At 43.8% G+C, this 26316-nt stretch overlaps 1 protein-coding gene across 1 annotated transcript; it reads right to left on the bottom strand.

Moving 5' to 3' along the window:
- Positions 1-1096: 1096 nt before the first annotated feature.
- Positions 1097-26316, bottom strand: CSRP1 (cysteine and glycine rich protein 1). The gene is made up of 6 exons (XM_081867050.1): positions 26158-26316; positions 12379-12491; positions 5651-5819; positions 4610-4739; positions 3561-3654; positions 1097-2848 (listed from the first exon to the last, which is right to left on the bottom strand). The coding sequence occupies exons 2-6, from the start codon at positions 12488-12490 to the stop codon at positions 2772-2774; spliced, it is 582 nt and encodes a 193-aa protein (XP_081723176.1). The 5' UTR covers position 12491; positions 26158-26316; the 3' UTR covers positions 1097-2771.

The raw sequence follows: 26316 nt of genomic DNA, 5'->3' as shown, positions 1-26316 counted from the left end.
AGGCTTGCTGATCAGAAGGTTGGCAGTTCGAATCCCCGTGACGGGGTGAGCTCTCGTTGCTCGGTCCCTGCTCCTGCCCACCTAGCAGTTCGAAAGCACGTCAAAGTGTAAGTAGATAAATAGGTACCACTCCGGCGGGAAGGTAAATGGTGTTTCCGTGCGCTGTTCAGGTTCGCCAGAAGCAGCTTAGTCATGCTGGCCATGTAACCCAGAAGCTATACGCCGCAACCCCAGAGTCGGTCACGACTGGATCTAATGGTCAGGGGTCCCTTTACCTTTAACTGGGTAAGGGGTTCCACTGGATGAGAGGCAAACATTAGTACAATGTGGAGGAAAGAGGGAAACTCTGGAATCTCCTTAAGCATGACAAAAAAAAAAAATAGTTATCTACCTTGAAGTGCCAGGATTGATAAAGCTGTTGATCCAAAGTAAATGAGGTTGTACGACAGTCCTGTCAAAGAATCACAGAATCAATGAATTGTAGAGTTGGAAGGGACCACGAGGATAATCTTCTAGTCCAACCCCCTGCAATGCAAGAATCTTTCACCCAGTAGAATCTCATGCTCTACTGACTTTCCTGACATCACATTTTGGGTTATGTGTGAAACAGACAGTGGCCCCACCTGCCACACAGGTTAATGTGCTAAGCACATCTGATCCCTAATGTGTTCTTCAGATGTTGTTGCACTCCAGCTTGACCATCCTTGCCCTAAAGGAAGGCTCTTTCAGGTTCACTTTCCAATTGATTTCAGCTCGAGGACTGCCACAGACCCAGAGTTCAAGCATTCAGGCTGGTCTGCTCCTCTTGTGACAAATCACCTTCGAAACCATGCCTGACATTCCTGGGTGGCCCACCCCAATTTTGCTAGAGTTGCTATCTACCTCATCAGCTCTAAGTGCAGATTCAAATGTTTTTCAACAGTGACAGGTGGGGGGGAGGGCGAGAGAATATCTCTGTGCATGTATTATTTCCCTCACCCGCATGCATTATTTCTGCCTTCATCTCTAGAAACTGCAAACATGCAGGCTTTCCCACACAGACAGATTCATGGCAGGTTTTCTCTTCCTTAAATACAGGAGAGCCAGACACACAAACTCCTTTTAACCGCTTTATTGAATACATGGAATTTTATTTGCTCTAGTATGTAACAGAACATTGTAAAAATGTTATTACTACAGGTTTTCTGGCAAGTTTGTAACAAATGTGCATGGACCCACAGAAATGTAATCTAATTTCATGCAAATTCCCTAAAGCGGAGAGATTAAAACATTATTCAGGCTGCATCCTAAAGGAAAGGATATGAACTGTGCATTTAGATCACACTGAAAACTAATATGGACCCATATTGTGCTAAATAAATTGGGGGACACGTGACCTAGATTATCTGTTAAAAAGCTCCAAACCCTTTGAAGGCTTATACCTTGAAAGCAAGACTTCCCCTGAGCTTCATAAAAGGAAGTAGTAAGACTGCAAACATTAGACCCCATATATAGATGCTTATAAGATCTACAGCTTCTGTGGTTTGGAATCTTCCTTAATCTCTTCTTAAACTCTATAAAATGATACACTACAGGTCCAGTTAATCACTGGCTTCAATCTTCTATTACATTAAGAGCTTTGCAGGAAGTGAACTGAATCTGACAGCTCCTGTTTTTAGTGCTTGTTTGGACAGGATACTCAGGTGCCTGTAGTTCCATGACAATGCAATAGGCAGGTCCTCTCCTGCCCAGGGAACCTCCCTAAGCAGAGACAAGAACAAACAGGGGCTACCCTCAAGGCAAAGAAGTGAAGCTGACCCATTAAGCACTTCCTTTGTTCAAGGGGGAAGTGACACAGAAAGGACTGATGATAACCTGAAGCAGTAGCAAATTGGACTTCTAAACCTTCTACTTCTCAGTGGTCCCAGTCGCCGTAAGTAACAAATATTGAATCTTTGGTTGTACACCTTCAAACTTGTACACCTTCTAGGAGTGACAGGAATGGTGGGCAATGCCATTAGGGAAAGCACCTGTGTATCAGTCTCTGAAACCTTATTTTGATATGATCTAAATTCTCCCAAATATGAAAAAGTGCCTTAATACTATATTAGTAATTTTTCTGAAATGTTCAAGGTTACAACAGTTTAGGATTTGCCTGCATAGTTCCTCCAAACTCTAGAAAAGTGCTTTATTTACACTTTTGTGCATGTTTACACACTTTCCCTTTCCTTCTCTGTATCACTTGTACACAACTAAGTAGTTTAAGTTTTCAGCTCTTTATCCTTGTGGTCCACAATCATCTTTGATCAGCTTCATATTTTGCACTTGACTTTTCAATAAGACTTAATATCACAATATATAATATGTTCTTACAAAAATAACCTTTGCTAGGGGTGGGAGCAAGAGGTGTTTTGAAGAAGCTATCACAGTGTTTTATATACGGAAATGGCTATGCTCTCTGCTGTATATAGTTTCAGCTGTGGCTGAAAGCGTGAAACTGTATTTAAGAAGGCCACTGTATTAATGTGAGCCATGGTAGGTTAGAGCCCACTGCAGATCATTGGAAACTTTAGTGTCTTCTACGGCATATGGGTCAGGACTATATGGTTGGCTGCTGAGCTAGTAAACAGGAGGTGGGCCAGTGATACACTGGAAAGCAGCAGATTCTGTTACTGTTAATACATTTGCAAGAACTGGTGAAATTGCCTTGAGGGTCAGTCTGGATGAGTTCAGCATTGGCAAAGCATTCAGTGCTGGAGAGGAGACTTCAAAGTCTCTCATGGGCCAGCTCTTCACTGGGAGTGGACAAGTGCTCCAGCTCCCTGCCCAAAGCCAAAGCCCTTGGGTCCGAAGTTCTTGGCATAGCAGCCTGCAGGAGAAAAGGTGAAGAGAGACACAGTCAGAGCGTTGGCCATGCGGCAAACCAACAGTTCATACAGCATAAATCGCTGAGCAATTTTTTGCTTTTCAGGGGCAAACTACACACATGTAACTTCTCCCACTCCATTTCAAACACTTTCATTATTATTATTTTTTTACAAAACACAGCTGTAGAGGCTGCAATCTGCAGCCACTGCATTTAAAAGTTTTTGTGGAAAACCCACTAGAGGCATAGAGATAAGAAGCCTCTTCCCACCAACTGTGATTAATAATTTTGTAAAACAACAATGAGCATCAGCGATAAGTTACACAAGACAAGGGCATTGCAAGTTGTTTAGGCCTTAAGACACACTGTGCTGATATGAAATACATGTTTATATATATACCTGTAGGTATCATTAGATATTATCAAGGTGGGCAAACTGATGAAGGGTAGGGGGAATTTAATGGTCTCACTATTACACTGCAAGTCAAGGAACAGTTATAAATAGTAGAGGAATCTACGTTTGCCACCTACGGTTCTATGAAAGCCCTAAATAGCAACTTTTTGCAATTTCGCATCTTGGTCCTCCAAGACCATCTGGAGGGGGACAGAACACCCTTTGCATTAGCATCACATTTGACACATTGACCCGTGACTAACCATCACATCTCACTAGAAATCTAACACAAGCAAGACATCCTGAAATATAAATTTTTACCTTTGCAGTAGATTTCACCGTCTTTATCAGCCAAAGTAGTGGACTCTAAACTTTTACCACACTTTGCACATCTGAAACATGCTTTGTGCCATGACTGAGGACAACACAGAAGGCAAGATGTTAGGGTGCAAGTAAAAGGATTCACCACGACACTTTTGGCCTCCTATATTAGGTGTTGTCAGGTTCTCATTTTTTAAAGATAGTAGTTCTCACTGGCAATGCATGAGGCCGGCAGCCCAGTCACCCATCTTCCCATCCCAAATACTGTTTTGTACTGAAATATTCCAAATTCCTAGTGATCCCTCCTAGGTTCTAGCATTTGAAGGTTTGCATGCAACCCAAGGAAGAGAATGTTTACACCCCAACTATCTTCACTGATATTCCTACGTAATTGCTTAGCCTCATTTATGCTGCTAGCCTTAATCATAATTTGGGGCAAGGAGTTCCAAAGAACAGTGTACACTGCAACAAAAAGATGCCACATTTCTGTCTTGATTCTGCAAAAAGATCCATGCTAATCTGACAGAGGATAAGTTTTGAAGGCTGTTTTGAGCAACTTCACAAAAAGTTGTTGAACACTCAAGAGCTGCTTCTTATAACGTGAAGTTCTTACACAAACATAGTTTCCATGGGCAGGATTTGCCTAAGAAGCCTGTGAGTGGAAACACTGTGCAAGGATTCTGCTTGTACGATGGGGCTTTCCCCCCGCCTTCCCCATGCCCCCTGCAATTGGCTCAGGGGGCACTGGAAGAAACCCAAGAGGAGGGGAGAGGGGAGGGGAGTTTGCTCTGTCTGGCAAGCTGAAATGCTTCCGAAAACGGGACATTCATAATACTGCAACATTAAATTCCACCCCATGCAACAAGTTCAGTGTAAATTGCAATGTGGGAAAGTTCCACACGTGTGTGTTTCACTATGTATGCCCCAAATCAGGAAACCCCAACTGGAAGTGGTTTCGGTTTCCCCATTGCATCCAATGTTTTTGATTTACTCTCACACCAGTGTGTGATTTATGCTCTGAGGTTCAGCTCTTAACAGCAGGCTCTTACCTTTCCAGCTCCAACCACCTTCTCGGCAGCATACACAGCCTGTCCGCAGCGGGGACAGCCGTCAGCACCACCCACCTTCTGCGCCATCTTGGATGCGTTGGGATTGTTGGTAGGCTGGTGGGGCTGGGGCCTGTGGAGTCCAGACAGGGAAACAATCATTATATGTCTGCAGGTTTGTACACTGTAGAGTCTGCAGGGAAGGAGGATATTGGTGACAGCCTATTCCGTTTGCGGCTATGGAAGGAGTGGGGAACAAAAACAGTGTGCCATCAGTATTCTAGGGACTGGTAAGTTATAGGATAGTGTTGTTCCCAAACTTCCATTTTTGCTGGTGAATGTCAGGTCAGTGTGCTGCGTACCAGTGCTGCTACATACCAGTGCTGCTGCAGTACCAGTGTGCTGCGTACATTGGGGACAAGACCACATAGTTTGTTTACATCACAGAGATCTGGCAGGATGAGAATCTGGTCTGGTACTCATCCAGATAATTTCAGTCATATACTCAATACAGCAGCAGTAAAGGACTACAGCTTAGGAGAGGGTGCAGAAATTGTGTCATTCCAAAAGATAGAGTGCCCAAGTTTGTTCTTTCACTTTCTAAAATATCCATATTTGGCACAGTTTTCGCTTATTCGAGCTGGCACTTGTGATCAAGATTAACCTGGGAAAAAGAGGATTTCGGGCTTGTTTTGTTGGCTTTTGTCTAGATTATAGATAATGCCAATATGTTAGGGTGCTTAAGAGGGGGCAGGCCGCACATTTAAATAACCAGAGTGCTGCATTTTTTCTGCACCCAGAAGCACTTAGGAATTGATCAAGTCCCCATATTAAAATTGTTGCCAGTCATGGGGATTTTCCCCATATATGAGAGAGCATTGTGGTATTTTAATCAAAAGCAGCATTGCGTCAGAATTATCTCTGAATTATAGGGACTTCTCCAGAAGTAACTCCTCTTTCTGCACGAGCAAAAATAAAATCTTCACCTAAGACAGACAATATGATCACACTTGTTACCAAGATGCAGAAAGATTTACAACTTACTGCTCAGGTTTGATCCCAAGTCCTTCCCCCCTGTCCATGCTCAGAGTCCCTGCTCCCTGTCCAAATCCATAGCCTTTTGGTCCATACTTCTTCCCATAGCATGACTTGCAGTAGATTTCTTCTCCATGCACAGCTACTGTGGTGCTGTCCAAGTTCTTTTTGCAAACCACTGCAAGGAAGGGAGAAGGAAGAGGCAAAAGTCAGAAGGCCTTCAGAAGCTTTAAGTATCAGACCTGCTTTCTCCAAGGAGCTACCTGGGGAGATTTCTGGGTAGCCATGCAATACCTGAAGTGCCACAGAGAATTAGGGTCAAAGTACAGATGACACTGAAGAGCTACTGTCAAGATGATGATGATGATGATAATTTATTTATACCACGCCCTTCCTGGGCTCAGGGCAGCTAACAGCAAATATGAAACATTGATTAAAATGTGACTTAAAAATGGCATAAAATACAACATCAATAAAATTCAAAAATTCAGGGGCCATTTTTTGGGGGGTGGAACCCAGTCAATAGACATCAAATGATCACCAGGGCTAACTGGCCAAGTTGGTCCTACCAGGGCCAGCAAGGAGACTAGGGAAGAATTTAAATGTGGGGTCCCAAAAAGGGTTTCTTCATAGAAGAGGAAAGGGAATAGAGGATCAGGGTAATTCAAATTGAAGGCCAGGCAGAATGGCTCTGTCATACAGGCCCTGCGGAAGGAGATCAAGTCCTGTGTGTGTTCGCAGCGGGGGGGGTGGGTGAAGGTGGGTGAGGTGGAAATCCTCATCTCCCAGATGAAAAGGTGAGGGTGATGGGCTCAATGGCTCCATCCAAGGACAGCCCTGATAGTTACCGTGATGAGCTGTGGAATACCATTTAATTTGGACACAACTGGCAAGCGAAGAGGCACCCCCCCTGAAGAGATCCTGATTTATGCTGCAGGAGAAAACCATCTGTTTGGAAAGGTTTGGAAAGAATGAAAGATGCTTACCATATTTTTCGCTCTATAGGACGCACTTTTTCCCCTTCAAAATGAAGGGGAAATGTGTGTGCGTCCTATGGGGCGAATGCAGGCTTTCGCTGAAGCCTGGAGAGTGAGAGGGGTCGGTGCGCACCGACCCCTCTCGCTCTCCAGGCTTCAGGAAGCTCTCCGCAAGCCTTGGGAACCCACAGGAGTTCCCGCCGGGCTCCCAAGGCTTGCGGACAGCAGCCTGCAGCCCGAAACCTGGGGAGCGCAGCAGAGCGTGCCCCAGGCTTCAGGCAGCTCTCTGCAACCCTTGGGAGCCTGACGTGACATCGTGCCGGTCTCCCAAGGGTTGCGGATAGCAACCTGTTCTGCGGGCTGGGGTCAGGGGAAGCTGGGGTTCCCCCGCCCCAGCCCCGCACCAGGGGGGGGGATTTTTTTCTTTATTTCCCCCCCCCCAAAAAAACTAGGTGTGCCCTATGGGCCAGTGCGCCCTATGGGGTGAAAAATACGGTATTTCTGCTTTGCTTGAGAGGTGGAAGGAGGGGAGGGGAGGGGAGGCAATATTTTAAGTCATTTTGGGAGGGTCTGCATTATCTACTCTCCCCTAAAGCAATGGAATGTAAAGTTTTTGGGAAGAGTGACTTTAAAAATCCCTCTTTGGGTACTTCTGTAACTAAGGACTTTGCCTGAAAGAAGATGGAGAGGAACAACCTTAAGGGACTTTGAGGGACTTTGACCACTCCTTTGACCTTCGTATTGTGAAATTAAAATAATAAAGAAGAAAAGTTTGGGAACAACTGGATTGATTGCCTGTTAAGCACTCGGAAGAGAATAAACTGTGGAATTGGATGTAATGGAACTGAGGATTGGCAGGATGGACTGCAGGAAGATTTAGGGGGGAGGATGGAGAGAAGATATGGATTTTGTTGAGATTGTATCAAAGCTGGAAATAAGAACAGTGAAAGAGACAGGGTGGACCACAGTGCATACCATCTTGACAGCCTCTGAGACTTTCAGACAGAAAAGAAGATATGTGGATTATATTTATTTATTACGGTAATGATTTATTAATGAACTGTTTGTATGTAAAATGCAGGATTAAATTTTGGCAAAATGTGAGGGGTGGGTGATGCTGGGAAATTGGTAGTGTGAGGGGGTGATGTATATTATATGTTTATACCCCCCCCCCCCAAAAAAAAATTCTAGGGGTTTCATTTTCACCCTCTGCATGCAGCACCAGTGAGACTGAGTGGGCCAGATGTCAGACAGCAATGCTCAAGGCCATATTAGGGAAGAATGTGTGTATGTTGTCTGGGAGGAAGCAAGATCTGTCTTTCTCAGGCAAAGTGTTACTCAAGAGGTATCAGAAGGAAATGTTTCAAAATTGATGAATGACTATCACAGATAGATAACAGAGGATCTACTCTACTCAACTATTTTGAGGACAGTTTATAACAATTATAAAAGCCACAGCAAAAAATGGTAACTGAACAGGTGGTGTGTAGGGAGAAGGGATGACTGTATCTTGAAATGATAGTTGGAAAAGTTGTTTTATTGGGAGCAGGAAAGGAGGGAGGAAAATAGAGGGAACATCTGGGGTGTGTGGGAAATCAGCTTTTAAATTTGTATTGAATTTGTAGTAATTTGTATTAATTTTGTGAAAATTTTGTTAAATATTATGGAAAATCAATAAAAAATTATTGGGGGGAAAAATTGACAGAGCTTTCCAGCTGCAGACAAGGATGCTTCTGCCTGGGCTATCCAGTATCTGACAGCTTCACTGCTGCACACAAACATATTTTCCTCTCTCAAATGCACATTCAGATCTTAGCATCACTCATATTGGTGTCCTCTCTTAACCCTTGCCTTGATTCTAGAGTCAGAACTGCAGAGGGTGAGGAGAGGAGAAGAATGATGGCCACAAGGATAAGGGGGATCAGAACTGAGGCCAAGAGCTAATGTTATGTTTTCTCCCAGCTGCAAAGGAATTAGGACCTTGAGTTCTATATTGTCCTTAAAGAGAGAGAGAAAGAGATGTTGAGACTGCCAACAGCAGTCAAATTTTAAAACCTCAGGAGGCTGGAGTTTGCCTCTTAGCCCAAAATAAAATTGTCTTACTCTTAAAGAATGCAAAAACAAAACAGAGCACTTCCCTAGGAATGCCACAGTAGCAACAGTAGCAACAGCCTATACCTTGCAACTAAATATGGGTCTCCAAGACTGAATATCCCATCCTCATTACCAAATATGGTACTATTTTCCTCTGACTGGTCTAGCCCTCCAGCAGAGAGAATTAATAGGAGGAGGAGTGTCAGGATGTGCTGCCATCAAAGGAGGACTGCTGCAAAAAACTCTTCCACCAAAAACAGCTTACATTTCTTGGAGTGGAGTTCCAATACTTGCCTGGCCTGGATGTCTTGTACAATCACTACAAGTTAGGCTCAGCTATTTTGAACAGCGTGTCATATTGGGCTGCTGGGTCATTATAGTAATCTTAAGGAGAATCAGCTTTGATCAAAGACAACTTGGTTCTATGTTTCTGGTGAGGGGGATCAAAGTGTGTCTTCTTTCCATTCAGAGTTTTGCCCTCTCCATATCAAAGGCACCTTTTGCTCAGCCCTATATACAAATCTTTGAGAAGCCACTGCCCAATGCATCGCTGAGATGCCATTCTCATTTATTTGAAATCAGGATGTTAGCCGTAGTTCTGAAGCAGAGATTCCATACATACCAATGAGCTCAGAAAAGCTAAAAAGGACTAGGTTTGGGGTTGTTTGCAGATGACAGATGCTTAGCGTATCCACACACTTCAAGAAGAATCTGGTGTTTGTTTTGATGTAACCCAAGCCCACCACTTACTTACACTTACTTGCTCTACAATGCGTGACTGATTAACTATGTTGCTCTCTGTTGTAAAAAGTTTTGTTTTATCAAGTCCTCTTGACAGTTTACTGATTAAGACTCTGCTTAGTTTATATTCAAAGGAATGTCTATGCTGATTTCCTGCCATGCAATATCCTTCACTGTTTGTTCCAAACAATACACTGCTCTGTTTATTTTTAACTGAAAAGTGGTATAAAGGTTTCATAAATAAATGACTTGGCAATTTTATTCCGTCTCATCTCTCTTCACATTTGTAACCTGGCTGGTAATGCAGTTCATTGTTTGTGGGTTGGCAACCCTCCAACGTAGACTTTGGCTCTCTGGTGAACAAATGGTGTGATCTTTGGGTCTCCTGGTTCCCCAAGCCTGGAAGTGTTCTTATTTGAGGCCATAATATTTGCAAGTCCACAAGTGTTACTAGACCATGTTCAGTTACTTGCACAGACCATTGGTCCATCTAGTTTTGTACTGTCTGTATACTGTCTGGCATGGCTCTTCAGGGTTTCAGGCAAGGTTCTCTCCCCAGCTCTACCTAGAGATGTTGGGGAATGAACCTGACACCTTCTGCATGCAAAGCAGATGCTCTATGACTGAGCTATGGCCCTTCCCCAGGAGCTGCAGCTCTTCCCCTACTTAAGACATTTCCCCCCTCTAGCTTTGCTTAAGGTTGATGCAAAAATTAGATCTCCACACCCACCTTATACATGAACAGGCAAGTCACTTGAACAACAGATGAGATTGCTCCTATTAAGTCTCCTTTGTTAGGGTCAAAGTGAGTTTATGTGGTCACAGGGGCCAGAGGTTGGTACACATTGTGCACTGAGAGAGCAGGACAACTTTTGTTTTAAGATGTCCATATCTGAAGTAAAAATCACATTTTCCAGCTGCTAAACTGGAGAACAGCTGTTGCCCCAGGTCAACACAGTTCCATTACAGAGGGCATTTCCTTCAGTGCTTTGAGATTAGCAGATTAGCTGCATTTCCTTTCACTAGCTATTGTTTAGTTTATTCACAACCACAGCAAGCTGAAGCATATACAAGATTCTCAGAGGCGAAACACACAAACACAGGAGGTCATCAGACACACAGCGCATAAGAAAAGACAAACACAGCATTAGTGTGAAGATAAGCCTAACTTTGGATGCAGTAGAGAGCAGAGCGCAAGAACAGAAAGCTTTTTATTTTATTTAAAAAACAACAACCAAGTCAACACCAGCTGGCTAAAGAGGCTCTACATTTGACATTCAGCTTCAATAGTCAGGGCCTATCAGGTTTAAAATTCTGGCTATGAATTCACTGTCAATTAGAATGGAGTTACAAAGAGAGCGAGATCCATTGCAGTTATGAAACAATTTAATATAGAACCTTTTAACATCTATGACTAGCACTACAGTGCATGGAAATTAAATGGCTGTGCTTGCAGAATCCAGGAACTGTAGGGCAGAGTAGGACAGAAAGCTTTTGAATTACATGGAACACTTACTCCTGCCTGATTAAGAGTTCCATGCAACTTGAAAGCAGGCTCCCATATCTGTTAACACAGATGACTCAATAAAAAGGACCGTCAGAAACCTTTTTGTATGAAATAATAGAGCAGGAAAAATTTCATGACATTTCTGGCCATCAGTAGCACTTTACAAGTCTGATTTCAGGATTCAAAAAACTTTCACTATTTTAACTTGAAAAATAACTTGAAACATGAGCTAGTAATTTGAACATTGGCATATGTAATGTACATGAAGAGATCAACTATGTTCCAGCTTTCAAACTCATCTGATAAAAGATTGGTAAATGTGCAGGAAGTTTAAAAAGTACTCTTAAGAACATTTTTTTCCTCCAATTTTTGAACAGTCATATTACATGTTCCTTTGCAATCTGGGGGAAACGACTGGCGTGCTTTACTCAGGGTTACTAGAGAAAGCAATCCTTCATTGTTTTGGGGGACATTCTGTGCAGCAGATTTGTACTGCCAAAACGTGGTTGTGCATGCACAGTTCAAAATCTGAAGCAAGAATTCTCAGGGTACTGCAGAGATTCTGGTGGGAGCCACAGTGAATGCTACAAGCAAGGCTTATCCCTTTAGACAAGGTAGATAGTGGTTGCTGGGACCACTGGACAGGTGTACAAAGTGGAAAGCAGTTTGGTTAGAACAGGGGTGTTGCTAACCTCTTTTTGAGCAGAGGGCCACATTGACTCTTCAGGCCCCATGTGGTAGGCATGGGCAGTTTTCAAGAATGCCTTTCAAAGAATTTTCCATCAGCTATCTACACTACTTTAAGACAATCTTTAATCATTTTTTTATTAAATTCAGTAAACAAACAAACAGATTTGGAGGGGCTTGGGAAGAACACACAAAAACCCCTATGGCATCACAGCAAGAGAGCCAGTAGAGAAGTGGATGAATTTTTTAATGACAAATTGGGGACACAAAAATCTTTTGGGGGCTGGATACAGGCTATAGGTTATTAGTCCCACCCCCCTCCAGTGGAATGTTGCTGCCCAGGAGCTCTTGGACATGTACATGATTCTGTTTCATGTACATAATTTATATTCACAGCACCCCTGTGAGTGTGAGCCAGATCATGTGGCAAGATACATGACACGTGTTTAAGCAGCTCAGCAGTCAAAATACCAGGCCCTACCACCTGCCAACCTTCCACTGTAGCTCTACAGTGCTCCTGTCCAAAGAGGAGAGGCAGTGTTGAATAGTAGGTAGACTGCAGGACTTCCTTACAGAGAGCTAGTTTGCATTGGCAGCAAAACAGCAAAGCCAAACATACTCCCTACTAGCTGCTGAAGAAATCCCAGATTTTATTTACCATGTTGGCAAGAGTATTGTGCATGTCTGCATGAAAAGAAAATCAGAGACACCCCTGGGGTTGCCGTACTCACTGCATAAGAAGCAGGATTTGTGGAAGCTGTTGCCTTCACATTGCACCTCCTCAGCAAAGTACACCGTTTTCTGGCACACGCCACACTTTTTTCCTCCACCCCAATTCGGCATCCTGTAAAGGGAACAAATGAGGGGGGGGGATGTAATTGACTGAAGACAGGGGAACTGGGGTAGCACAATGAACTTACTACAGGACTGGCTTGGTGAGGCAACCGCCTCAGGTGGCAGGATCCACAGGGGCAGCAGATCCTGATGTGGATCTTTATTACATCTTTGTTCCTTATATAGATCTTCACCCATCCCTTATTCCATCGCAAAGAGGGGGGCATCACTTTGTCATTTGCATCAGGTGCCCAAATGTATTGGGCTGGCCCTGACTTACCAGTTACCAAGGTTGCATTCAAATAACCCATTAAAACCCAACAATCAACCTGCATGAAGCTGTGAAGAGAATGGTTTGCAGACTTTATTGATGTGGCAGAAAGTACCTTTACTGTAGACCATAGTGCGAGATAAACAGCTCGCATATTTCTATAACATATTTCTATAACTAAGGGTTACATCATTAGCCCCATTAGCCACATCATTAGCCCCATTCCTGCCACCCTTATTTGGCTTGCTCTTTGTATTTCCTGCACGCACTGGTTTTTATGCATTCACAGCACACTTGTGTTATGATGGAGGCGGGTGGGTGTTTACGTCAGGCATAGGCAAACTCGGCCCTCCAGATGTTTTGGGACTACAACTCCCATCATTCCTAGCTAACAGGACTAGTGGTCAGGGATAATGGGAGTTGTAGTTCCAAAACATCTGGAGGGCTGAGTTTGCCTATGCCTGGTTTATGTTGCTGACTTTAGTACATTGCAGACATGCACTAAAGAGATCTAGAGCTGCACTGGCCTCTGATGTCAGTAGCTTCCTTCACTTGGCTCCCTGTCTTCCACATCTATTCCAAGAATGTTGAGGGAGGAAATTAACAGTGGGATAATGAGAAATACCACATGCCTGTAATACCCCTCCCTTGCCTGCAAGAGTCACTCACTGGAATTAATGGCACAGATTCAGAAGGCTTCTGTCAGTTTGTATACTGTGAACAGTCTTGCTGCATAAGTTGCAGGAATTTCCAACTATGTTTTAAATAGTAGATACCCAAGTCTCATTGCTTTCACATTTCTGAAATAAAGAATGGGGATGAGGGAAGTTCTAATAGGAATGCCACATTACAGTTTATGAGATTCACATTATGCCTTTAGACACCACAGTAGTGCCAGGAACAAGGCACCCAATCATTCCACCTACCCTTCTGTCTTTCACCCTAAGGCCTTTGTGTAGATTACAACATTAAAACAACTTACAATGACAGAAATAGGATGCATCCTAAAAATATACATCTCAAGTGTTAAAAGCCAGGGTAAAGAGATATATCTACAACATTTGCCTGAAGCTGTATAATGAAGGTGCCAGATACACCTTGGTGGGGAGGGAGGTCCACAATTTAGGGGCTCCCATGGAAAATGCCCTCTCCTGGACCTCCACCACCCCAAGCTTATGAAGGTGGAGACCTCTGCTGATTTTAGCACCTGAGGTGAAGCAGAAGGAGAATGTACAAAAGGAATGGGAGCCTGGAAGAAGCGGAAGAAACTGCCTCAATTTCATTAGGCTTTTTAAGGGCAGACTGCTGCAACTCTGTTCTCACTGCTTTGAAGATCTGGATAGCAAAGCTCAAGGTAAAGCATTTCCTGTGAATTAGCTTCCTGCAGAATAAATGGCCTTTTCCTTAATTTTGCGTGACGCAAGGAGGATGCTACCTTAAGATAAAGCACCAAGTGGCTCAGAAATGAGAAGGCCATCCATGTGCCAAATCTGTCCAAGGTAGCTTTTAACCTAGAAGGAAAGAAGTCTTATGATCCAGGCACAAGGCCAATACTGCAGTGATACATTCTCTTCCAGGATGTGCATAAACCCACCAACTCCTCATAAAAGGACGGAAAAAATAAAACAGAAAGGTGTGGTTAGAAATATGGAGCCTAGGCCAACAATAAACAGATAAGGAACACGGAACAGGGCAGTGCGTGGCTGAAGAGCGCAGGAAGTCTCACTTCCTGAATTAGTGATATACAGTATCAATCTGATGTTAGCAATATTTCTTAAGCTTCTCTGGCTGAACTTAGAGAACTAAGAACTGAAGAGGAAGTTCATCTTGATCATGTCCACATGGTTCAGGAAGGGACACCCCCTCTCTTATCACATAACTACTGTGCCATCAAGTCTTAAGAACTGTTTGGCAGGAGCTGCCTGGTTCTCCCAGCCTTAATCTGATCTGGGAGGAATAGCAAGACATCCAGAACTGCCACTTACATTGGTGAGAGCAGAGGGCACCTCCATCAAGCACCTCTCCTACAAGGATTGTGATTACTATGAAAGCAGCTTTGCAAAGAAAGAACTGTGTGGTAGGATCTGCCTTGTCCTACTGGCCTGGACATTGTCACCAGCTCTGCTCCTGGATCTGGCCTGAGAAGAAGACTACTTCTGGGAATGGACAGCCAGAATTGCCACTGACATCAGCTGTAACTTTAAGAACTTGTGCTTGAACTTGCCTTTTCCTTTTCCCTCCCATTCCCTTTTCTTTGTGTCCCAAGTTATTTTGGATTGAAAGCCTGTGGGCAGGGACTGTCATAGAACTGATGTTTGGAAGTCACTCTAAGAAGTTTGGAAGTCACTTTCTGACTAAAAGGTGTAGTATAAATTCTGTAAATAATTAATAAATGCAAAAAAAAAAAAAAATACTCCATGCAGAGGCCCAATTGCTACAATTGGTTCCTCTGAAGAAAAGGGGAAGAGGTCCTGAACTTGATATACATCTAGAGTGCCCAGATCACACTTTTAAGTGAGACAGCTTATACTAAAAATTTAGAATCTTATGTTTTTGCAAAGCCAAGCTGAACATCTCTCTCTCTCTCTCCTCTACCATCCATTGGAATGAGAAAGCAGCTTGGTGTAAGCATCTTCTTTTTACTGACAATGCAAAATAACCCAATATATATTTCCACTTCTGCCTTTGGTGAGTTGGATAACTCCTTGTTCAACAATATAACACCTCTTCCAAAACAGAAGCATAAAAAACAGCAGTGGCAGCACTAGGCACAAACAAGGCAAATCAGGTCATGTCACATGTGGAAGCCAGGTGCTCAGGAGGACAGGGAGTCTGCAGCTTGGATAGTTGCATAAACAAGAGGAGTTCAGCAGGTGTACCTGTGTAAACAAGGGGATTTCAGCTGGTGTAGCATTTTCCATCCCAGCACAAGCCACACCTGTGGAGATTTCCGCTTTTGCACAACTGTTAAAAGTACAGTAGCCCTTTCTCCATTCAACCTGCCTAATTTAATGGCTGTTTTAGGCATCTGTATCTATCTGCCTATCTGTATCTATCTGCCTATCAAACCTCTCCATTCTGAAGGAAATCAGCCCTGAGTCCTCACTGGAAGGACAGATCCTGAAGCTGAGGCTCCAGTACTTTGGCCACCTCATGAGAAGAGAGGACTCCCTGGGAAAGACCCTGATGTTGGGAAAGATTGAGGGCACAAGGGGACGGGGACGACAGAGGATGAGATGGTTGGACAGTGTTCTTGAAGCTACCAGCATGAGTTTGACCAAACTGCGGGAAGCAGCGGAAGACAGGAGTGCCTGGCATGCTCTGGTCCATGGGGTCATGAAGAGTCGGACACGACTAAACCACTAAACAACATCAACATCTATTTGCCTATCTCTCCAACTGCCCATACTCATAGTCTGCCCTCTTGAGCAAAGGGCTGCGGACCCTGGCTGATCTGCAAGTTGCTGCTGCCTGAGAAGCTCATCCAGTTTTGAAGAGTTCCTTTTCAAAACAACAACAACAACAAACACTGGACTAAGGCTGGGAGATTTTGCAGCAACTGAGTAAAAAGAATAAAAGCAGTTTTATTATCAAAGCACCTTTTTAAAATATTTCCCTCAGTTGTCTGTCTCAGCCTTCCCACCTCAATATCCTGCAAACTAGCTTTTCACGTTCTGTATACCTCCCTCTCTGCCAAGTAATTCCAGCTAGGAGCCTTGGATTGCCTTAAAAGGAAATGTGGCTCAGTCTCTCTCTCATTTCTTTCTGCTGGGGCATAGCCCAGCAAGCTGAGCAGGAAGGAGGCCAGCCCTGGCTTTCAATAAAATGGAGTGTCCCTACAGAACAGCACCTTTCAGTGCTGCACAGTGTATGACGGGAGCATAATTAGATTGTCTATACTATCTTCAGCAGCTGGGGTAATGCCCTGATCTCTGCATGCTCCAAATGCAGGGCTGTTCAGATGGTGCAAAGGAGGGCAAGCCCTCTCATAGCTGTTTCAAAGAAGACATTTGTCCAGCCACTGAATATTATTGACCAGATACTAAATCCAGGCTATCAATAATCTGCAGACCAACAGTATCAGTGAACAAAAATGCAAAGAGAAAGTATGTGGGATTGTGCCTTGCCAGTGAGAAGTCCTCAATTTGCAAGATTCTTCTGGAGTTATCTTTACCCTGGCCAGGATATCACACACAGTTTTATTTGGATCTGATCTATGCATTTCCAAATTGTCATCATTTTATTTGTAGTGATTTAATCAATAGCTAGATTACAGTAGCTAGGATTAGCACCAAATTACAGCACTAATTTACCAGGGGGGAGGGAGAGGCTATGAAGTCAAAAACAGAAGAGGCTTAAACTTGACCTGATTAACCAGATGCAGCTAGACATATCCTGAAATAAATTGAATCCAGCAGCACATTCTAGAGGTCACAATTTTATTACTGCTATTGCTATTACTGCTACTACTAATACTACTCAAGTTCCAAATTATTAACTAGAATAACTCAAAAGAGATGCATTTATACCAAGTCAGATATAGGACCATGTCTCCTGACCCAAGATCCTTTAACTCAGGAATGAGTAAGTAACCTGTGGCCCTTGCTTGACTACAGCTTCCATCATTCCTGACCATTTGCCATGCTGTCTGCAGCATGGTGTCCAGCAACATCTGAAGGCCCATAGGACATCCTGTTCTAACTGGAATCTCCAAGTACCAAACTTGGGCCCTGCTCTATACAAGGCATGTGCTCCCCGACTCAGCTGTGACTCCCAACAGCTTCAGGTTCCAGCAAGAAATATAAGGCTGTGAACAAGGATAAAGCTTAAGTGAAATAGAAGATTAATTAGTTGGATGATTCTGCATGTGAAGCATTCTCAGCAGCGCTGCTTTTAAATAGTCACAGCATATAATATTTCAAGAACCAAGGCTTTATTCTATGCTTCCCACAAATCTTAAGTATCTGTTCCATCCAAACAACACTGCCAATGCCAAAGAAGTAAAAGACTGGAAGATGTGGGAAAAAGCAGCTCTTAAGTTAACGTATCTTAAAATGCAATGAGAAAAGGGGGTATGTATCAAGAAGCTTAGGTGTGTCAAACAACTCCACTAATAAAAGAGGATTCAATAAGGTTTGCTAAGGTAAAAAAACAAAACCCTGCTCCAATCCAGAAATACATATATAGCAGTACATGGCCTATGAGCAGCTGTATAAACTTAGCTGCTCAATGGTTATCAGCTTAAAATGCACCAATTTTGGGTTGAGTTATGGCCTGAGTTTGCACTAAGTTTGCACTCTCTCCTCAAGGGGACAGCTAAATTTGCTCCCTCCACCAAGTAGAAGATTGAGGCTATCAGCTTTGAATGGCCCTAACATTTTTTTGCGCTCTCCACAGGGTTCCTATGCACATGCACACTGCTCTCACTGGATTGGCGTTGCTTGTGTTTAAAGAGTACTGGAACTAAAGACAAACTCAGATAAAGCAAAGTATTGTGATCCATCATTGTAATACTTAAAACTATTAAATAACTAACTTTAACAAATATTTCACATTGAAAACAGAATTAATGTGACATATACTAGGTGTCATAAAACTGAAGAACCAGATAGGTACCGATCTGCCAGTGGACTCACTGGTTAGCTTCTTAGGCCAAGTCTGATCTGGGGATTTGGAGACAGTGACTCATATTTTAAGAACGACATAAATGGAAGAAGATAAACCAACTTTCCATAGATGAATAGAGTTGTGGGATATGCCTCTTTCAATTAAAACTCACAAATATGATAAGTGGTAGAAAGGGGAGGTATGACACAAGGTGACCCTACTCTATTTTGGGATGGGTCTGAGTACCACTATTCTATTAGGAAATAACTATCTTATTTGCAATAAACACCATATGGTCAGCAGTAACATACTTAATTTAAGTTCACACTGAGTAGACTACTTGTAAATTATATGTTGTCTTCCCTTACTCCACTCATTACTTATTGCTTCTTCTAACTCTTGTTTCCCTTATATTATCTTTCAAAAATAGATGATGTATTAGTGCTGTTGTGTATCTTTTGTTATTTCTGAAATTAAAAAAAAAAACTGATTAAGGATTTGTCAGGATTGCTACTGCTATAGTTTACTCACAGTGGTTTGCTTACAGTGAAAACACCATACAAGGATATATATGACGGCAGAATATTCCTTTAAGTAATGATTTTTTAAATTGCTCCTTTTAAATGATAAGAAAGTTGAGATAAGAGTGATATGAAACATTTGAAAATATATTTGGCAATAATATCTGATAACCAGATTTCCTAGTTACATGGAGTGGGATGCACCTAACTAGGCTTCTGTTTGCACAATGGGGTTTACCACCCCATTCACCCTCTGAAATTGGCCCTATGGGGTTGGGAGAATCCCCAGAACAGTGCACGGGGGGGGGGGGGGATTATTCTGTCTGCCAAGTCAAAATGCTTTCAGATGTGGCATTTCTCGTGGCATTATGTTGAACTGCACACTTTTTTAATATGCATAGGGTGTAGATATATTGTATTTTGTAAACAATCTACACCGACATAGTTCCATATGGCATGAAGGCTTATATATAGTCCTCAGCACTTTGCAAATAGAGATCAGCAGTTCAGGAACAGCCATCAAGACACCCAATATATGTAATCTAAACCTAAATACTTTCCCAGAAAGATGGGAAGCGCCTGAATACATTGTTATGGTCCCACTGCAGTAATAAAGAAGTACAAGGGTGACAACAGCAGCAGGTCAAACACAGTCAGAACTTTCCACTCATTACCGGTAATCAAAATGACACACTAAACATTTTGCGCCAGGCAGGAACCAGCTATTTTTAGGCAGAAATTGTTGGTTCATTTCTAAAAATAATGTGTCAATAAGCATACAGATATGGGTGATCCAGTATACATTGTATACAGTATACAGACTTTTTAAAAGTTTTTGACAAAGTTCTTACTGGAAACTTCTGAAGAAGCTTAGCAGTCATGGACTAAGAAGGCCAGTCCTCTTATAGATAAGTAAAGAACAGGAAGCAGAGAGAAGGAATAAATGGACAGTTCTGACAATGGAAGAGTGTAAGAAGTGTGATTTCCTGAGGAACAGTATTGGAACATTATATATAAAAATATATACACAGATACACGTACATACAGTTGGGGGAAGGGGCAGCTGGTCACTGAGACAGCAGGAAGTTAAGAATCATGCCGCAGCTGCTGCTTATCTATTTAGATCAAAATCATTGTTTACAGTTTTTAAATTAATCCTTTGTTCTATTCAAATGGTGGCCTTCCCTTCTTGCCTGTCAAATCCTATTGCACCCAACTACATTACGTGGTTTGACACTGAACACTTGATGAATTGAAACAGGAAATTTATCTTTCCACCCTCAGTAAGATTATGACTGTTTATAGTCTCCCACACTACATAAGGAAGTAGGCTTTATCTAAACTTTGCATTCACAAGTATCAATTGGATATCAGTATTTCTATTTCCCATGGCTGTATGTCTAATCTAAGAGACAATTGCCAGAACGTATAATTTTAAAATGGATTGTCCTATGCTTTCCGGATGTTTACATTATCATTTGGAAGGGATTCCTTCTGAGCTATGAGTCACCACCTGCAAAAGCACAATAGGAGTAGAACACTCGGTGGCTGAGCCCACTGGGAATATATCCAATACTAATATGGGAGGATCATCCATCTATCAAGGGATCAGAAAATATAGCTGCAGCAACTTTGGTTTAAGTTCTCCCCCCTCCCCCTGCATGCTGGGACACAACATGTCATGATACCGAAGGGGGAGGGAAAGAACTGTAGAGGGGAAATTTCACAAAACAATAATGTGATTATGAGATCAGCCCTCATCCATAATGCCCAGGAAGAAGCTGCAGGAGTTGCTTGTACCACATGCTACTTGATTATAGCAGGTAATGGATAAATAAAGTTCAAGCTGAGCAAGACACAGGGCAGACTGTGACTTCCTTTGCAGCTCAACACTTTTTTTTAAAGAAGAAGAAAGTATTCTCAGGTGGGGGAAGTTTGCTTCTCTTCAGATCATGTATATTTTGCGTTAGGTAAAGGTAAAGGTAAAGGTACCCCTGCCCGTATGGGCCAGTCTTGCCAGACTCTAGGGTTGTGCGCTCATCTCACTCTATAGGCCGGGAGCCAGCGCTGTCCGGAGACACTTCCGGGTCACGTGGCCAGCGTAACAAGCTGCATCTGGCGAGCCAGCGCAGCACATGGAACGCCGTTTACCTTCCCACTAGTAAGCGGTCCCTATTCATCTACTTGCACCCGAGGGTGCTTTCAAACTGCTAGGTTGGCAGGCGCTGGGACCGAGCGACGGGAGCGCACCCCGCCGCGGGGATTCGAACCGCCGACCTTTCGATCGGCAAGTCCTAGGCGCTGAGGCTTTAACCCACAGCACCACCCGCGTCCCATATTTTGCGTTATGACACCACTAAACCTGTCACAAGATTCTCATATGTTTGTTGTCAGATGCGCTACAGGGCATACACTGCAGGTCAGCTGCTGGTGAAATCAGTTTCAGAATAGCACTGATCTGTGTTAAACTGGCAGAATAAAAAAAGCATTGAAAGGAAATATTTAATGAAGCATGAGATCGCAACCACTAAGTTGAACAGCAGCAGAGGGTGGCCTGATAAATGGCACTTGAGAAAAACAAAGAGATTAACTGTACATCCCTATCCATAACAAAATTAAAGTAATTGGATTTAACCCACTTTAGACCCATTAACGTTAATGGGATTCATCACAGTTTATAAGTAAGCTAAGTTAGAGCTGGTAAGTGAGAACCAAATAATCTGTACAAATGTGGGGGGAAGCAGGAATGACATCCAGTACCTGGGGTCGGGAGCCTGTGGCTGTTTTGAAGACCACAACTCTCATCATCCTTGACCATTGGCCATGCTGTCTGGGGGTGATGGTAAAAAGGTAAAGGACCCCTGACAGTTAAGTCCAGTCACAGACGACTCTGGGGTTGCGGCGCTCATCTCGCTTTACAGGCCGAAGGAGCCGGCGTTTGTCCGTAGACAGTTTTTTCGGGTCATGTGGCCAGCATGACTAAGCCGCTTCTGGCACAACGGAACACCGAAACCAGAGTAGCTCACAGAAATGTCGTTTACCTTCCTGCTGAAGCAAGTATTTATCTACTTGCACTTTTTTGGCATGCTTTCAAACTGATAGGTTGGCAGGAGCAGGGACCAAGCAACGGGAGCTCACCCTGTGGCGGGGATTCAAACAGCCAACTTGGCAAGCCCATGAGGCTCAGTGGTTTAGACCACTAAATGTTCCTCTTCCTGTTTTGGTCTGTCAGCTGCAGCTTCTGAAGAAAATCCCCATGCTTCCTTAAATGTAAATTACAACAGCTTCATTATAAGCCTCATTCACATTCATGACTTGGGGGCAAAGAGAAAAAAGAAAAGGCAGGAAGTAGTTGCAGGGCATACTTTTCAGGGGCCAGAATTAGAAGTTCCAATGATGAGGGGATATGGGGGGAATTGGGAGACTGCCTCGTCCTTAAGGGAGGCAATCCTCCTAAGTCTGCATTATGAAAGGGGTACAGGGACATACCCATGTGTTGGCCAGGTTGGTCTCCACCTTGGGAGCAAACCCAGAGGGGAGCAAAATCGTGCCTCTCCACCCTGGCTCAGAGTGGTTAGGAGCCTGCCAGCCCTTCGGCACGCTCTATGGTCCGCTCCTCTGCTGATCTGGGTGGCAGGCAAGTGTGCAGGCTCCTCCAGGCACCTTGGTAGAGGAATCCAGTTGTTGGTGTGGGCCATCAGAGCAACCCTGTGGGCCCCCCCTGCCCAACTGGCCAGCGGCTGTATTTGAAATGTGAGGGGAGCACCCACTGGAGCTTGGAGGGAAGAAAGAGTGGGCAAGAGTTGCTGGAGGAGGAAAAATGAAGGAGGAGATGAGCAGAGTAGACCCCACCCACATGGCCACAGAGGAAGTCACTGATGGGTGCATGAAAAGCAATGAAAAGCAAACATTTTGAGTTTCTGGCCCATGGTGTCTCTCAACTTCAGAGCTGCTGATACAAGCCAAGGGAGCAAGGGAACCTAGGTACGCCACTGCTAGTGTGCCTAGCATCCCATTTCCCTCTACAATCTCAACAAGTAATTATCATTTAAGAAGCACTTGAATTCCCTGTGTGACAATCTTATTGTGTTCATGGTTCTAACGCAAATCACTAATATTATCATGTTACAGATGAGAAACTAAGGCTGGCCAAATGGCTAAAGAACTGAATCTGAACCCAGGAGGCCTGGAGTAGCCTCACCATACAATCCAGCTAATTATTTCACGAGCAAAAAAACCTGATTTACGCAAACTCACAAAGTTTTCTGTGGTTGTTTAGCCACATTCTTGGAGCTAATAGTCACTTGTGGTCAGGAAGGTTCCAAGTCTGCTAGGGAAGGAACACAGACACTCATGCAATTATCAGATCATTGAGTAATAGCATGCTTTACCATAAATGGACATTCTTTAGTACTAAACAACAGTCAAATTCTTAAGTAAAAAGGTACTGCAACTAGACAAAGCAAGATTATAGTAATTCCATTCAGCACAACGCACTCTGCTATCTGCCCAGTACCTTTCCACAACAGGCTTAAATACTGACTTTTCAATGTTCAGGGTAGATAAGGATTCCCAACACAAACTCTGGCAATCTAAAGTACTTGCTTCATTTTTTTTAAAAAAAGCCAAACATTCTTTTAGGTGCACAGAGCTAGGCCTAACAATCTCTTAACTTCATTTCCAGTCTTAAAATGTGAATATTTACAGGATGTATACTGAGAATCAGTAATACTAATGAAACCTAAAGTTCCATAAACCCTTATAATGTCTTCTAAGTCAGCCAGGCCCAGGGTGTTTAGGGGTTTTTTTTGCAAAGAAGTCAAGTGTTCAACAGGTACTCAGCATGCTCAATACTTTTGAACTTGTGGTACCAAATAGCTCTGAAGTTTTTAGTCAACCATACAAATTCAGAATGCAACTGCTGTTGAAGATAATTGCCAGTTATAATTACAACAATAGAAATAATAGCCTTGGGGTATTTATCAAGGAGTAGAACTGTTCCTTCTGTTATTCAAATTAAGAATTTACCTATTACACCACCCTAAATACTAATGCCAGCAAGATTTCAACAGACTGTATTTGTACAGCAAATGTACTGTAGTTGGAAAGCGTAGTGCTGGTGATCAACAAAAGAGGTTTAAAGACTGTCTCAAGGCAAATCTTTAAAAATGTAGTATAAACACTGGCAACTGGGAAACACTGGCCTGCGAGTGCTCCAGTTGGAGAACAGCCTTTACCAAAAGTGTCATGGGCTTTGAAGACACTTGAACTCAGGATGCAAGGGAGAAACATGCTAAGAGGAAGACACGCTTGGCAAATCCACACCGTGATCAACTCCTGCCCAGAAACCAATGTCCCCACTGTGGAAGGACGTGTGGATCCAGAATTGGCCTCCACAGTCACTTATGGACTCATTGTTAAAACCGTGTTTATGGAAGACAATCTTACTCAGCTACGAGTGATTGCCAAAGAAGAAGGTATGTCACACAGTATGCTCCATCATGCTACTCCAGGCACCACACTTTAAAGAGAATATAAAATGGGTGGGGAACCTGTGGATCTTGAGATATTGCTGGACTTCCCAGTCCCATCCAGTTAGCATGGCCCATGATCAGGATGGAGGGAGATGCAGTTCAGCAGCATCTGGACAACCACTGGTCCCATATCCCTTTACGTCAGCAGTTCTCAACCTGTGGGTCCCCAGATGTTGTTGGACTACAACTCCCATAATCCCTGACCACTTGTCATGCTGGCTAGGCATGATGGGAGTTGTAGTCCAACAACATCTGGGGACCCACAGGTTGAGAAACACTGCTTTACATTGTATGCCAGGCATGTCCAACAGGTACATCACGATCTACTGGTAGATCCCTGGCTGATCCTGGGACCCTTATCAATCGTGGAATTAAATAAAGTTTATCAAAAGTTAACAAATAAAAGCTGAAGAACTCTGGGCAATTCTACCCCAAAAAAGCTCAACAACTCTGGGCAATCCACCCACCCCACCCATGCTTCTCCTCCCTCCAATGGCAAAGGGTAGATCACTGCCAGTTTTTTTATACTGGGAGTAGATCACAGTCTCTTGGAAGTTGGCCGGCCTGTTGTAGGCAATTCAGAGGAGGTCAGTGAAGATGCACAGGGGTATAGAAAGTTGTGTTAGGAAAGGTTGAGAAAACTGGATATGATTAAGCTGGAGATGAGAAGACTGGGAGGAAATGCAAAGGCACTCTTCAAAACCTGAACAGCTGTCCCACAAATACTTGTTCTTTGCTGCTGCAAAGGGCAGGACCAGGTTTAATGGGTTGAGTTACAGGGGGTAGATTTGGGGTAGATTTTGAAGAGCCTTCCAGAGGAGAGCAGTTCAACAAGAGAGAAGAGCTCTTTCTCCTGGAGTTTCTCAGGCAGGGACCGGACAGCCATCTCATGGGGATGCTCAAACTCTGGATTTCTTGCACTGGTCTAGACAGTCTACAGGATGCCCACCATGTACTTTTTAGATGAAACACATCACTCATCAGCTAAGAATGAAATGTAGCCACACGCCTTTTGGACATCATATCACAATGAATTTGTTGGATTATCCAGAGGTATCAAGGTAGGCTCTGGAGGAGTCAGAGCAGAATTTTCTTCAGTATGCCCTCCCAACTCCAAAAAAGGAGGCGCCATTCAACCGTTTAAGATGCATTCACAAAGGCAAAACCAGGTTCTGAACTGAAAAACCAAGAATCAGGTAGTAAGGCTGAGTGTGTTGCAATGCTTTTGAAAATTGCATATTGACCCCAAATAATTACCATTTCCCTGCAGGGGGAGAAAAGATGCGAATCATGTCTCACAGTCGAGGAGGCAGAGTTTGGTTTAGGGCTCGTCAGCTCTACGGGAAACTTACTCTCGCGTAACCTCCTCCCCTCCCCCCCCCCCGCCCCGCGCACGTTTTCAGGGCGCAAACAGGTCTTGTGCGTCTGGAGGGATTTTAGTAGTTCATTTTACGCACACTCCTGTCGCAGAGACGGCTGCTTCTGAGGGGAAACCAACGGGGATCAGAACCCCGAAAGTTAGCTCTGTGACATAAGGAGAAAAGGCGCGGCCAGACATGGCGCCCCCGCCGCCACAAGGGAACTTTCTTCAGGCGCGCTGCAGCCGGAACAGCAGCAGCAGCAGCAGCAGCAGCAGGGCGTTTGCCACCAAGCCTTCCAAGGCAGAGCCGCGGCGGCCCAAGTGCCCCGCCCGCGGAACGGCGGGAAAAAGGAGGGAAAAGGCCGGGCCTGGCGCTTGCTTACCTGGCGAATGCTGGCGCGCGTCCGTCTGCTGACTGCTGTCCCTCTACGCTCTGGCTCTTTCTCCCTCAGGCTGGCCGCGCTCAAGCCTGCCGAGAGCGGGGCTTGTTTTGTTCTGCTGGGCGGAAGGCGTGTCCCTGAGCAGCCCGCAGCCGGCGCGCC

This window comes from Podarcis erhardii (assembly GCF_964252035.2).
Source record: "Podarcis erhardii genome assembly, chromosome: 6".
Classification (NCBI taxonomy): domain Eukaryota; kingdom Metazoa; phylum Chordata; class Lepidosauria; order Squamata; family Lacertidae; genus Podarcis; species Podarcis erhardii.
The sequence above is the reverse complement of the archived record's forward strand: the minus strand, read 5'-3'. Positions and strand labels throughout refer to the sequence as shown.